The sequence below is a fragment of the Mastigoproctus giganteus genome, chromosome 13 (assembly GCF_048544385.1).
Source record: "Mastigoproctus giganteus isolate SK-2022 chromosome 13, ASM4854438v1, whole genome shotgun sequence".
In the NCBI taxonomy this organism is placed as follows: Eukaryota; Metazoa; Arthropoda; class Arachnida; order Uropygi; family Thelyphonidae; genus Mastigoproctus; species Mastigoproctus giganteus.
This window is the reverse complement of record NC_143587.1, coordinates 19,235,533-19,251,431: the sequence shown is the minus strand read 5'-3', so window position 1 is coordinate 19,251,431 and position 15,899 is coordinate 19,235,533. Positions and strand designations below refer to the sequence as shown.

The 15,899-nt window shown below is 39.4% G+C and overlaps 1 protein-coding gene across 1 annotated transcript in view; it reads left to right on the top strand.

Annotated features, from left to right (window-relative positions):
* The first annotated feature begins 12,579 nt into the window (after positions 1 to 12,579).
* Positions 12,580 to 15,899, top strand: part of LOC150075830 (uncharacterized) — a 184,005-nt gene continuing 180,685 nt past the window's right edge. The window contains exon 1 of the mRNA XM_090387456.1: positions 12,580 to 12,693. Coding sequence (XP_090243582.1) covers positions 12,580 to 12,693 — 114 coding nt within the window. The remainder of the gene's footprint in view (positions 12,694 to 15,899) is intronic.

The following is a 15,899-nucleotide window of genomic DNA, read 5'->3' as shown; positions in this document are numbered from 1 at the left end:
CTGCGGGGTTTCTGTAGCGGTGTTCACTTCCCCCCTGGGGAGTTTGTTTGTGGTGATTTTGTACACCACCCCCCAGGGGTCAGAATTTCCCGTGTAAGAGACAAGTTGCTCCCAGGATTGCTGCTTTGATTTCTTTATTCTTTCCGTATACACGTTTCTTGCTGTTCGATATACTTGTTTAAGTTCTTCGACCTCCACATCAGGCCAAGATCTTCTCGCCCTTTGGAACGCTTTTCGTTTGGCTTGTACCTCCTTTCTCATCCTTCGAAGCTCCTCATTCCACCAGGGCACCGCTCCCGGAGAAGGTTTTTTCCTTTTAATTGTGGCATTGCAGACTTGTGTTAATAGGGTGGTAATCTCTTTTTGAAGAAGGTTTGGATTTTGAGTTTGCCTGAGTTTCTGCTGCTGTTTTCCCACCATTTCCAGCAGGGCACCCCTGAACGTGTCCCAGTTTGTTTTTTCTATTGCATATCTATGTTGCATTACTCTGGAAATTGGTTGTCTATTACAGTTTTTTGTGATCCTGAATGTAATGGCTCGGTGGTCCGAGGTCGTCCAATCATCTTGGACCTTCCAGTCGGAGATATAGCTGGCTGTGTTTCTTGTAGCAAGAGAAATGTCAATGGTGGCTTCCGAAAGGGTGCTGCTGAAAGTGGGGAGGTTGTTTGGCTGATTGAGGATTCCGAAAGGGGAGTTACCCAGGTAGTTCTCCAGTCTTTGGCCGTTTGTTGCTCCTCGACGGTCTGGTGTTGTGCTGTACCACGCGGGAGACCTGCAGTTTACATCTGCCCCAACGATAATTCTCCCTCCAGGAAGAGTATTTAGTACACTTTGAAGGTATCTTATAGCCCTGATAATATCTTCTCCTGGACGGCAGTATAGGGCAACGACGTAAAAGTTTCCAAGCGCTGTAATAATGTGGGCACATACGGCCCAGGCTGTGCAAAGTTGTGTTATCTTTGTGGCTGTGATGTCAGGGTTTCTTACAGCTATTGCTGCCCAGGGGGTTTCCCCTTCCACCTGGATGACTTTGTAGGTCAAGGGATAGCCTCTGACCTGGTTCTTATGGGTGTACGGCTCTTGCAGGATAATTACATCCGTGTTGTCCTCTTCTGCCCGAATCCTGATTTGGCCGACCACAGCCCGGGCCCGCTGCGCGTTAATTTGCATTATTTTTACCTCTTCGAAGTTAAATTTTTTAAGATGTCTCCCCATAATCGATCCGTTGTTGGTGCTGACCCTTGGCTTTTATATATGTTGGACATATTCTGTCTCTGATGGACTGTGCTGAGTCGATTTTGAAACTTTTACAGTTCACACAAATAGGATCTTTGGTTTTGTTAGGACAGCTGCTAAATTCGTGGCCTTTTTCAGCACAATGGACGCACGTTGGCACTGTCTGGATACAAGTGTGTGAGGTGTGGCCGAACCTACAACACTTGAAGCATTTAGGCACAGCCACATGTTCGCGAAAGCGGTGGCTGCCCCAGTTTATGTAGACCCTTGCTTGATTGTTAAGGACCTTCCAGGCGATTGGGTTGATTTGAACAATCCAATTTTTGCCTCCTCCTCCTTTGACTTTTTTTGAGTATTTAGGTGTGATTAAGGCATCTGCCTCTAAGTCTGGGAAGTACTCCTGCAAGTTCCTACAGTATAGTTCCTCAGTGAGTTGCTGCGGGGTCAGGTTGTCACTGACGTCAAAAATGATGATAGAGGGCCCCAACTTTTTTGGCGGCTCTGCCTTTAGACCCATTGTCATTATTTTTGCATTGGTCATAATTTTGTTAGCTTCTTTTTTAGTTTCCGTTTCGATCACTATGCCTGTATGTCTAGTTTTTCTTATTGCTTTTATTTTCGTAGTTTTGAGATCATCTTTCAACTCTGTCATTATTTTGGTCTTGATTTGTTCACTTGTATGTGATTCTTTGGAGTTAATGGGTCTGATAACGACCAGATTCTGCTGTTTTATCAGGGTTCTCTTTCTTATATGCTGGGGGTTTTGTTGACTGATCTCTGGTGGATGCCCTTGGATGGAGGCACCCAGTTTAGAGGTTGGAAGGTTCTTAAATACAGCACCGGCATAAGAGGGCACTGTAGTTGATTCAGGTTCTGTGGTTAGGCCCAGTTCCCGCTCGGGTGAAGACTGCGGAAGCTTAGCGCAGATGTCTAAGGCCTTTTCCAGTATTGTAGACCTTGTCTTGATTTCTTCATTGACAGCTTTTAGCTTCTCATTCTCGATTAGAAGAGCTGTTGTGATTGTTTCTAGGCTTGTCCAAAGCTCCTGGACATAGTTTCCAGTGGCTTTGGTGAATCTTATGGAGTCTTGGTTGAGGAGTGCCACCAAGTTCCTGTGCAAGACTGATATGATCTGATGGAAGGAGGTGGTGTCTCCCTCATTAAAGAGGCCAGCCAGAACAGGTGGTGCAGGAATGGTAAGCATACTGGATGGTGGGATCCCAGATGAGACCACTTGGTCCAGAGTAGACGGTAGTTGTGTAGCCAAGAAATCTGCTGGGGCAGTTTGAAGTGGCAGAGCTGATGGAGTTTGGTGAGCACCTGAGGAGTTTTGCGTCTCAGAAGCAGCAGCTACAGGAGTGTTTGGAGCTGCAGGTAAGGCTGCGGTTGAGGTGGAGTTTGCCATCGATTCGAGGATGGAGGCAGCTACTGGTGTAGAGATTCTTTGGTCCAAGGTGGAAGCTGAGTAATTATGGTCTATGTAAGGTGATATACAAATATTATTCATCTGTGCAGGAAGTGGAGAGCAAGAGGAGCGCAGAGGACCAGCTCTGGACCTTCCCTTGGACTTCTTTCTCTTGGAGGAGGATTTGCCAGATACTCTAAGAAGCAGTGAATTAGAAGTCTCCGATTCGTCTCTCTCAGACGTGCTAACCTCATCCTGTGAACTTTCAGTATTTTCATTATTTTCAACCATCTTGCTCTGCTGAGATGAAATATTTAAATTCAGGGGGTGAATGGTTCTACTGAATTTTAGTCAAAAATCCAGAAATGGCTAGTGAAGAATTTAAATAATTAACTGAAAAGAAGAGTTTCCAACTCTTGTCGGTAGTGAAAGAGATGGGAAAAAATTTGCATATTGTATTCTTGGGCGACAGAGGATTGCTGACGTCACCCGAGGAGCAGTAAAAGAGTCCCCTTCAAAAGCTATGTAAATAGTATGTTCCAAAATGAATAACCACATTAATTAACTAAATAGACAATCAGTATTAATAGTTCTGCTCTGTTGCAACATGGCTTCGGAATGTAATGAGAAAGCTTTTACTGTGTTGGAGTTTCATGTAAGTAAATCTGTTACCGTTGTGCAACGCCACTTTGCTGACAGATTGATTTTTCCTGATGAATCGACCTTCCATTTGTCGGGGAAAGTGAATAAGCAGAATGTGCGATTTCACTAAAGGCTCTCATATTGAACATTTATGAGTTTTGTAAAAAAACTTCATTACTATACTTGCATTCTGGAAATATTTCTTTCTTCCTCTGTCTGCTCATGTGTGTACAGGAATTGTTTGAAACCCCGGACTTCATTTTGAATAACCCTGTATAAGAGAAGAACTGTGCATCCAATCCCCCAGTCAGTTTTCGTAATCCAAACAAATAGCCATAGTAAATTTCTTGATTTTATCTATTAGGCGGTTTACGTGGAGAGTAAAATTGAGCCTATCATCAATGATCACACCAAGATGGTTTAAGTGCTTGACATATAATATTTTCTTGTTAGCTATTTTCAAGCTAGGAGGACGATGGATATTTAGTTGACCTTTAAAGATCATGAGCCGGGTTTTGGATGGAGATATATTAAGTTCTTTGGCCATTTAATGAGATCCTTTAAGATCGGAGAAGCTCTTTCTTTAATTTGTTGCCTGGAGTTGCTTGAGAAGACAATGACAAGGTGATCGGCATATGCAAATTAAGTAGAAAAATCAAAATGTGTGGTTAGCCATGTATTTAGTGTATTGTTCCGGAAGAGCGGCCCCAGAACAGAGCCCTCAGGACATCCTCTATTGACAACTCGTGTTATGCTGCAGGTTTTTGAAGTAGCCTGTATAGATCTGTGATCAAAGTAGGCTCGGATAGCATGTGGCCAGCGATCCCGGTCGGCCAATCACATCTAGTCAGCAGAATCGTTAAACCTGGCCGAATGGTGCGATCATGTAACCCTGTTCGTCAAAACAGACAGTGCAGATGCGGACTCCCCCCTGGAACAGTGTCCACTACAACATAACTAATCTCACTAACGTGATGATTGGCGAAGAGGAGCAATCAAGGCCATCAACGTCCTGTCCAATAAAAAATCAATGGGAAGTGACTCTATTCCCACCTTTTGCCTTAAAGTTGCCTCTTACTTCATCAGCGATGAGCTGACGAAGTTGTTTAACAGAATTTTACAACAGGAAGTCGTCCCAAACGCTTGGCTAAATTATCGAGTCATCCCAATTCCAAAGGTGCAGAATCCGATCTCTACTGCTTACTATAGGCCTATTTAATCTCCTCCCCTTTTCTCAAATGCCTGGAGAAGTGCTTGTTTAAAGTGGTTGCCAATCAGATCCTTTCCCAGAGACCTCAGTATACACATTATCTCACAAAGATCGCCGATAACATGCATACAGGCTCTGAATTTGAAAACTCTTGAAGCCTCAAGGCTATGTTATGCATGCTGTTTTCCTGGATCTGAAAGCGGCCTTTGACTCAATGCAAGTTAAGCCACTTATGTGACTCCTGGAGAACTACTACGGTTTCACGTGTGATGTCTCGAAGCTCCTCAGGAATCTGCTAAGCAAGAGGTGCCTTATCTTCCAGCAAGAGAATAACTGCATCACAAAACAGGTGGAAGTCGGCATACCTCAAGGTGGATCGTTGTCGGCACTGCTTTTTTCAGCGATATTTATTCCACTAATGAATGAAATACCTGCGTTTATGGCCTACGCCGACGATATTGTATGTTGCCTCTCAAGCCCGGCTAAAACCTCACTAGACCCGGGAGGCTAACCTGCCAGCAAATCTATACAAATGCATCAGTACATACCTCTCAGACAGATCAGTCACAGTCACTACTCCGTATTGCTCCGTATCACGGTTGATACACAGAGGATGCCCACAGAGTTCCGTTCTGGGGCCTGTTCTTTGGAATGTCGTCCTAGACGGCTTCCTAAATCTCAACCTTGGAAACGTCACATCCCAGGCTTATGCAGACGATCTTATTCTGATGCTTGCTGAGGACTCCAGAGCACAATTAGAGAACTCCGCAAATAGAGCAGTCACTATCCTGCAAGACTGGGCTGACAACAACAAACTCACAATTTCTCCAACCAAGACATGTTCAGTCCTACTCAGGGGAAACCTAGATATTAAGAGGCCTCCCCAAATCAAAGTCCAGGGGAAAACCGTCAAACTCGCAACGGAATTAAAACATTTGGGAGTCATGCTCGATAGGAATCTATCCTTCACACCACATCTGACATACATCAGGAATAAAATCAGAAACTATTCTGCACTCTTTGCAAGAGTCACCCGTAAGGACTGGGGCTTGAGGAAAAGGACCCTCGCCCTCTTCTATACGACAGAGTTCCTGCCAGCCATTTCATATGCCTCCGGAGTCTGGTACCACAAAGCGACCACCGCGGTCAACAGGAGAAAACTCGAGACGATACAAAGATATACCCTGCTAACGATCTCCAGAGCCTGCAGGACGGTGAGTACTCACGCGCTGCAGGTCCTTATGGGTGCCCTCCCCCTGGACCTGGAGATCGTTCGTTGCGGAATCCTACACCACCTCAGCAAAGGAAAAACGTCTACCTGCCTGAACTACACGATTGACTTAGCCAGTGACCCTAAAATGGAAAAGAAGCGACTCACACTGCATCTCCAACAGACCTGGCAAACCCGCTGGGAAAATTCAATCAAAGGTGAAATCACCCGGAAATTCGTGCCGACAATTCAGACGGTATATCCAAAATATCCCCATTGGCTGTCTCCAGGACTCCTGGTCACATACCTACTCACCGGACACGGTGCATTCAGACACAAGTTGTCAGGCTTCCGACTCAGTGACACTCCTCTCTGTCACTGTGGCCAAACAGAAACATGGGAACACCTCATGTATCACTGTTACCTGTATCAAGATCTACGCTGCCGGCTCATCACTGAAATTCGATTCACACTGCAAAACCAGGAACACCTCATCCTAGAAGAAGAAGACAGCTACAAAGCGCTAACAAAATTCGCTCAGGGCCTGTTCAGCAGAAGACGGACCTTCCCCCAGCCGCAACCACTGCAATGAAGAGAATGCAAGTACCCATCAAAGCTGCCCATAATCTGAAAAACAATTCGACACCACTAAGGACCACCAGAACAAATCAAACCCACAGGGATCCGACTTCATAACAGAAGGAACAAAATGAAATCGCAAATGCACATCCAAGCTGACTGGACTAAATAACCTCGGATGGGATCTTAACCAATGAATGGCTACAAAATAAACTGGACTTTGTAAACCTCGGATGGGACAATGTCCCAAAAATGACATTCCACGGACTGAAGAAACTGCAGAGCCTCTCTGCACACTAGCCTTATTGGCGATCTGACCTGGCGCCCTTGCCTGGTCCACTTTTCTTCCCTTTCCCTGGCCGGGGGGGGAGGTGATGGTCCCTCTGTCTCCTTCCCTCCTTGCCACTCACACTTTCCCTTCTGGTGGGGCATGGGCATGCCCCACCAAATCTTGGAGTCACCCTCCCTATCGACTCCATTCTTCTGTCTGTCGCCCCCCCCCAGCCTTCAGTCTCCCTCCCACTCTACCTGCATGCAAGCGAAAGCTCCACACATCCAAACTTAATTACAGCCAAATTTGATTCGCCCACAATTTTCGGCCCCACAATTCTAGCACAACCACCACGTGATAACCTCTCAAATTTTTTTTTTTTTTTTAGTTAGTTATTTTTATTTTTTATTTTATTTTATTTTATTTTATTTATTTTTTTATTTATTTTTTTTTTTTTAGGTCCTAGCCACTGAAATCTCAGGAAACTAGGTGGCAGGACCTGCCAGAGTACTTATTTAAAATATTGGTGTACCTGGTCTGCCTCCATGGGGCAAAGTGTGGGCAACGTCTGGCCTCAGCAGAGGCCTGGCGGCTAAATGGCCAGAAGAACAACGGTACACAACACTACTCATGTACAATATCCATACACTTTTAAATCTCTGGCCTTTACAGCGTACTGTATCACACGACAATGTAAACTACGCGGAGATGGGGGAAACCCCTGGTGCCGTTTGACACCAAACACACTTTACACTTTACCTCACGAGACCAGGTGAGGTGTTAGCAGACCTCAATCCAGCAGCTTCTCTGCAGCCCTCTATTGCGAAGCATGTTCTTGTCGCCACTCATTCCGTAAAATTCTTAGGAGTGGTAATGGGCGAAAACCTAACGTATAAGGAACGAATCTAGCAACCATTCAAGAGCATTACGGGCTTTCTGGGGTATGAAACTTGATCTCTATAAAGTGCACAACAAGGAAACAGTCAGAAAATTTCTCCTCTACTATTTTAGTTCAGTCATCCTTTATGGTATTGAAGTTTGGTCGGCTGCTCCTATCTCCAGTCTGAAGACGCTCTGGGGTATGGAATTCTGGATCCTAAAGTGAGCCAACAATTGGGCTCTCCTACCCTATACAACATAAAAATCACAGCTCTGCATAAATCTCAGATACACCCCGGTCCAGCACCTGGCATGTGTGAGGAAGCTCACAATGGCGCCTAATATGTGCTCCGCTGCTCTCGACTTCGTTAATATCTGGGAAATCGTAGGCTGGAAAATTCCTGGTAGAGCATTAGCATTAGCATTAGCAGAGGCATACGATGCAAGAAAGCAAGCTTATTCAGCATCAGCCTAAAAAAAAAAAAAAAAAAAAAAAAAAACCCCACCACTCCCATTTCACCCCTCCATTCGTTCAGAAACCGTCCAGTGCTCTGTTCTAACCTGCAGCAGCTCTTGACCTTTAAGCGGCACTTTCCAACCAAACAGCATCATCGGCGTGCTGAACTCCGCAAACATTGATTTTGATGATGTGTGGTCCAGAGATTCTGCCTACAGAAGAGAAAAGCGCAAATTCATAGTGAAGTGTAGTCAGCATTCCTGCAATTGTCAGCATAACTAGTCAACTCCCAGTGAAAGTTTCCAGATTGTCTCAATGTGTTGCAGCTTGTATATAATAACTGTAAAATCGATATAATAAAATATAAGCTCTATATAATCAATTATAATAACTATATAATCTAAATAATGCAATATACGCTCTGTATAATCAATCTATTATAATAACTATAAAATCTATTTAATCCAATATTAGCTGTGAATATTGCACTGTCTATGTATTTTATGTATTTGCTGTGTACTCACGTAGTTTTTTATGTACTGAATGTAATGTGCACAGTTAATTGTAAGATTCCTCTTTAGCGGGAATCGTGTCCTACATTTCTATGAATAAAGAATTTTATTATTATTATTATTTTGGATATCATGACTTCGTCTCTTTCCACTTCAGCTACTCTGGGTTGTATTTCTTCCTTCTTGCCCTTCCTCTGTGGTTCCGTGGTATGCTGTTCCTCCTGATTCCATATTACCCATATTCTACCAACTACGTAGTTGATCGCTCACATCCTGCTTGATTTTTTCCAAGATGGCAGGAGCTATTAGGTTCTTCATGACGATGGTCCTTCTTTGGTCCGCTAATCGCTGTTCGGTGACCTGAATATCCAGGTATCGGTCGCGACTACATACCACTTGGTATGTAGTCGCGACCTGTACATTGTCATATCGGTCTCTAGCTTGGTATTTCATAGTATGCTCGCATGATGTATGTATTCATTTCAATGCTCCACTTCATGCGTTGCGTTTTCTTCCTTCCTAGGACACTAGCGCAGTTGTGCAGGAAGCACTTCCAGTTGGTGGGGCTGGATGGTCTTGCCCTTCTCTCGCGGTAGCCTTATGGGGAATAGCGCCACTTTCTCCACTGGCTTGCTCGGGAGACTGTCTCCAACTTTTAGAACCGACCCCTCTCCCTAAGTCCTGAACGCAAGTGATTTTATCCTGCGCCACACTCGATGCAGTATGAATAATATTTCTCTGCGACATCATCCATCTATGGAGGTGGACTTGTTTAGGTTTGGCTTATGTCCAGTGGATTTTTATTTATTTTTAGTTCTCGCGAGTGACGCCAAATGGCGCCACTATCTATCTCAGCCGCCATTCCAACCTTGGGGAAGGTAAGTTCAATGGAGTAACTTTCGCGGTGTTATTATTATTATTATTATCATTTAATATTATTATTATATTGGTCTCCCAGCGTAATAGAGTCGCGCTCGCTTCCACCAAGGCGGGATTTGAACCCCGGGTCCATCAGGCTGGCAGTGTCCTAACCACTGGGCCATCACTCATGATGTTAGTTGAAAACAAACCGGAACAATTTAAAAAAAATTGATTTTCCAAAAGATAAAGATAATAATATACTACTATCTTATAATTTTAGGCCACCCGAAGAATTATATTCATCTGCCGTGCTGTGTGTCTTTTGTTTGCAAATTCCGAGTGTTATATGGTTATATGGTCGATTTGTCTGTTTTACTGGACGAAAAACCCCCATTTCTGGGAGAAAAAGAAAGATGATAATAGAAGAAACTTTTCTATTGAATATTACATTAAAAAATTACAAAACGGTGAATCACTTTCGCGTAATTGGTTACTGTATTCGATTTCGAAAATGCTGTCTTTTTTTAATTGTAAATTATTTTTAAATAGTACTGTTTCAGTTCCACTTGTAAACGGTGGATACAAAGATTGGCAACATTTAACATTTGAATATTTACGAAAGAAGCAATATGCATGCTGAATGCACTAACAAATTAATTAATTTGCGTAAAAACTTTGAATTACAAAATACAGTAGATGCACACAATCAAAGTCTGATAAATCAAGAAAAAATAAGATGGCAATCAGTATTAAAGCGAATTATTCTTTGCATTCAATATTTGGCAAAACAAAAATTGTCTTTAAGAGGTACTAATTCAAGATTATTCGATAACAATAATGGAAACTTTTTGCAATTAATACAAATGATTGCCAAATTTGATTCCACTTTATCAGAATACATCCAACGTATTCAGATTGATAAACTTCACATGCCACATTATTTAGGAGACAAAATTCAAGATATTTTAAATATAATAGGAAATAGTATAAGGACAAAAATTTTAGATCAGTTACAGGAAGCTAAATATTATTCTTTGATTTTGTACACCTGATTGCCAGTCATCAAGAAAGATTGACAATTATTTTAAGATTTGCAATTTATAATGATGAAACACAAAAAAATTGAAATTAGGGAACATTTTTTAGGTTTCTGTGAAATTGAAAATTGGACAAACTACATTTATTTTAGAATTTTTGGAAAAATATAACGTGGATATTCAAAATCTTCGTGGGCAAGGCTACGACAACTGGGCCAATATGAAAGGAAAACATAACGGTCTTCAGGAATAATTTTTAGATATAAACCACCGATCCTTTTTCGTCTTTTGATTTTTTTTTGGAAATATGCAGGAACTTTATATTTTTTTTCTAGTACAGTACTGTAAAGTATTTAAGGGCAAAGGCCTCATGCTACGAGGTAGAATGACTAATATGTAGGTTAGTGCAAATGCATCATTTTAACATAGCTGTCTACTAAAGTAGTTAAATTAATTAAATAAGTTGGCATCGTTTTGGTTATATCTCATAGTGTGACTGTCTTCACAACGAGTTGTCATGGTATTGTACTACCTCGAATAAATAACGCTTCAATCGTGGAGAAGACTATTGTTATTTATTCTCAGGGGATACCACCACCCAGACGGCACCGTTTCAAAGCTTGTTGGCTTCTCTTCGGTGTGTGGGCAGGCAGGTACCCTGGTGTTGCAATAGTGGCAACCCAGTTATGAAGTATAACGCCATCAGGCATCTCTATGTTGGGAAAGTCGAATTGATGCCATAAAACCTCTAGTATACAATCTACAATCATCGGTGATGCTCTTTATGAAACATATTCGGATTGTGATAATAAATTAGATTTAAAAACAAGACATCAGTCATTGTCAAATAAAATTAGATCTTTTAAATTTGTGTGCTCTACTATTATTTGGTATGACATTTTACAAAATACACAATCGGATATATTAAATCACTAACGCATTTAAAAAAAAAAAAATTAAAGGAAACGATTGTAAACTTTAGAACAGATGAGAATTTTTAAGTGTTCTTGAAAAAGCAGCGAAAATTGCTAACTCCTTAGAAATTGACACTGATTTTCTGAAAGAAAACTTAAGAATGGGAAGGAAACATAAAAAAAAATATTTGATTATGAATCTGGAGATGAATTTGTGCCAACACTAGAAGATAATTAAAAAAAAACAACTCATTTTTTCCATTTTAGATAGTACAAGAAACACAACAGATGAACGTTTTGAACAGCTCGAGGTTTATAATAACCACCAATGAGGAATGCCCAAAATATATTGTTGCTGTTGATCTTTCAAATGAAATATAAATTTTTCAAAATTTTATGTCCATGAATCACAATCCACAAGAAATTTTAAGTTTTATATTGAAAAATAATTTAACCACTCTACTTCCTAATATAATTATTTCATTAAGAATAATGATAACAATGCCCATATCAGTAACTAGTGGTGAGTGTCTTTTAGGAAATTAAAATTAATAAAAAATTACATCCGTTCATCAATGCATCACTAATGATTAAACAAAGATTAAATAATTTGGCAATAATATCTATAGAAAGTAATATTTGTGATTCTTTAGATATTAAAATAATATATTTTGTGTTTAAAAAATAAAATTATACAAATGTATATTATTTTGGAAATATATTTTTTAAATTCCCAAAAAAACTTGATATAAGAAACATAACCGAGGGGGACTAGGGGCGGAAATAAGAACTTTGCACTAGGGCGACTATATAGCCTAGCGCGGCCCTGGTCGCATTGTATAGAAACAGAATTTCATTTATTATTTTAGTAGCTACATCCAACTACTAGTAAATGTTTGGCACTACTGGCCCTTTCTTATACGAGAATTTTGATTCCATCAGGCCAGCAAACTGTCTGCAGCCTAGCCGCAAAAGATCATTCCAATTGTTTATTTTTTAATTCTAAAATAGAATAATACAATATCATCATTAAAGCAATTCTACATTATAGTATTTAGTCCAGATGGAGTTTAATGATAATTAAAGATTATCTCTAAATGGAGATAATAAACTTTATGTTAAGAATACTATGGATTAATTTAAAAATATATTTTTCTAATAATTATTCTTTGATATCCAAATATTGTTTTATATTATAAAGATTTTCATTTTGTCAGTCGGTGAAATTTTTTTTGTACACTACTGTATTAGTCCATCTCTGTTTATATCTATATATAGCCACCTAGTGGTGCTAATGCTACATAACATTACAAGTTATCTGGAGACCCTTGACTAGTCAATGCCATAAACGTTTTTCACATGCACGATGGCGGATAGACGTAGGAGAAGGCGCGGGTCTTCGGAATTAGAAGAATCTGAAGGTGAAGAAGTATCAGAAGTTTCAGACGATGAATTAGGTGTGGGAAAAGAGTCAGAAGGCGTAAGTTGATGTATTTTTTAGTTTTGTCCAAGTAGGATTACAGGATCGTTGTTTTGACTATATCTTCTTGAAGTCCAGTGTTGCATGTGTATCCAATAAATTCTTTTTGCATATATTCTACAAATTTGTTGTACTTATTTGAATAATATACGCCTTTTAAACCTGTATGTTGTATATGTTGTTTTGTGGTGAAGAAGAACTGGTAGTTGAATAAACACATTAAAGTTTTTTTGATAAACAAAAAAATTTATGGATCACGTTTCCATCCATTCTCTTGCCATATAGAACTTTTTTTTTTTTTTTTTTAAGTTTACCATTTACACATTTTTGACGAAAAAAACTGAATTTTCAAGAACTTACTTTTCTGATCGCAAATGCTATATAAAAAATGTTTAAAATTTTGAATTGAATAGGAGGATATACATTTTGATTTTAATAGCATTTGTTCACATTAACATTGAGTTCTAAAAAGAAACATTTTATTGTTTTTGTATCACATGAACAATTTTTTTGTTGTAGAATGGTTAATGTGTATTACTTTCCTGTACGTATTTTAACATTAAACATATTTTAGCTGCAACTTTTTATTTTATTTTCTTTCCGTTTTGCCCTGTATCATGTAGTAATAATATATAGAATGATTAATATAATTAGGTACATCCCTTGTAATTCTGCTAGACATGACAAGATATTGAGATTATTTAATTATGTAATAGAGAAATATATTTTATTTTTTTAAAGATCTATTAATCAAAAGATCAATAACAGTAATATTTATTACTTCAATAATATACAATATGCTTCTTTGTTTGAATATTCTCCTGAGTAGCTAATAAAAAGCTAATAAAGCTTACACATACATAGATTGTTTGTTTGTTTGTTATTTGGTTTTTAGGAGCATTAGCAACTAAGGCCATATTGCTCCGGGATATGCGGTGGTCATTCCCTGACCTTTCCGCATCCTCCGTATTTGGTGGTGAGGGGCTCGAACCCCGGTCTAATCAAGAAGCCTGTGCTACGCACTGCTGCTCCTTCCCACCTGGCTATGGAGGCGCCCACATACATAGAGAGAGAGAGGAACTTAATACAGTTTGCACAAAGACAACAAAAATCAGCATACACTTCTTCTCTGCATACATTTGGAAGCTTATTTGATTAATTAAAATTAAGCTTACGATACATATATTAAATAAATTAGCCAAATTGAGTTAGCCTCTCTCTCTGAGGATTGACTTCAGAGTAGGTTAAAATGTATACAATAAAGCATAATTAAAAATAACTTTATATATTTGGATATTTTATTTAAGGTTGTGAAGAGATTTTGTTTTTGAAAAGGTGATAAAACTGATCTTAAGACATTTTTTAAGATTATCTTCATTAGTATCAAGCGCTATTTTTAACGCAACTGTCAAATGGAAAGTGTTCAGGAAAGTATCTCTTTGCCTCTTAGGAGGTACTAAGGTTTTTTATATCAACAGGGAGGTATTGTTTAAGCTTAGACCAAAAGATGTCAGATAAACTGATGAGTTGAGTGGAATAAAAAATGCATGAGATGATTATAAATTGCCCAGGCATGCAGAATCCTAAGTTAGCCTGTAATTGAGTTTCTCTGGAAGGGTGTTAAGACATGCTAAGGTATTTTATGAGAAGTGTTTTGCTAAGAATGCACAGAAAAGTAGCAAAGAATTCTTTACTTATATTTGCACTAAGACTTGGATGGACCATATTAGTCTGTCTTTAGTAGCAACCAATGAGAAATGTGCACCATGGATTGATTATCAGTGAACCATCCAATGATATCATAGCATAATTTTGATTGATACTGGCAAAGACAGCTTCAGGAAGTGAAAATTCTGAGTCAGTAAGCTATGTATGACCAAAAGTTTGCATTAGTATTGCATGAAAATGCCACAATATTATTCTCTATTGAGTATATAAAATTTTCTTAATCTTAAAATTTTCATTTGGAATTGATGGTAAAACATCAATTTTGCTTTGAAGGTGAACTGGCGAAGGTTTTCTCCAAGAGTTATAAATACAGTGCAACCGTGGTATAACATGCCTCTTCGTACCGCAGTTTTGGGTATACCATGTGTATGATTATGTCCTCCAAAACGAATTATGAAAAAAAAAAAATTGCGTGTGTACCATGTATTCACGAAAGATTTTTTATGTGTAAACATCTTTCACAACACCTACTAAATTTCGAATAGCTAGAACTGAAATCATGAATGATGTTCATGAATGATGAATCATGACTGAAATCAGATACACTGTTAATGGTTACCTGTTGTGTATCTTGCTATTAATAAAATAAAAATAAAATGTAATTTATGCTCACGCCCGCTACTTACTCTACTGAATCAACTTTTGGAACAAGTTAGGCCAATAGCCTACTTACCCATTTGATCGTAGCCATTTGTTGAATAGTATGATTGCCACAATACAAGTATTTGTATTAGTACAATCATACTATTATGTTGGTTCATGTTACTCTGTCATGCTTTGTCACATGCAGCACTACGAGATTTGCAAGAAACGACAGTATCCACACATAATAGGCTATTGAAACTATGACTTGGCTCAGGATCTCAATGAGTACAAGCACGAGATGGTAATGCTGCACATTCCATTTTGCAATGAGGAAACAGATACTGTCAGAGATGAAATATGTCAACACCTACGATGACAATGAAGAGCTCGTATTAGATCGTAAATTGTATGAATTGGACTTGGACATTTGCAAAACGATTGAAATGTGTAAGATGATGTGTCAAGACGATGATGCCTTTGACCCTGAAGAAACATGAGGTCATTAGCATTAGTAGAGGTATACGATGCAAGAAAGCAAGCTTATGCAGCATCAGCCAAAAAAAAAAAAAAAACCCTCCCATTTCATCCCTCCATTCATTCCAAATGCCTGTCCAGCTCAGACTTAAATTTATTTAGGCTATCAGCTTCCACAACAAAAGAAGGAAGTCTGTTCCATGAATCACCTACCCACTGGCTAAAGGCAAATTTCCACACAATCTATTTATAACTGTCTTTCTTCAATTTGAATCTGTGCCCCCTCAGGTTCTTAATCTGAACAAGAGGAAGAATCCCATCAGCATTCAGCTTGCTCAACCCATTCAAGGCCCTATACACCTCACAGTTGCCTAGTCTCCAGCGGCCGCAATTTGAAGAACTTAAGCCTCTCTTGGTAA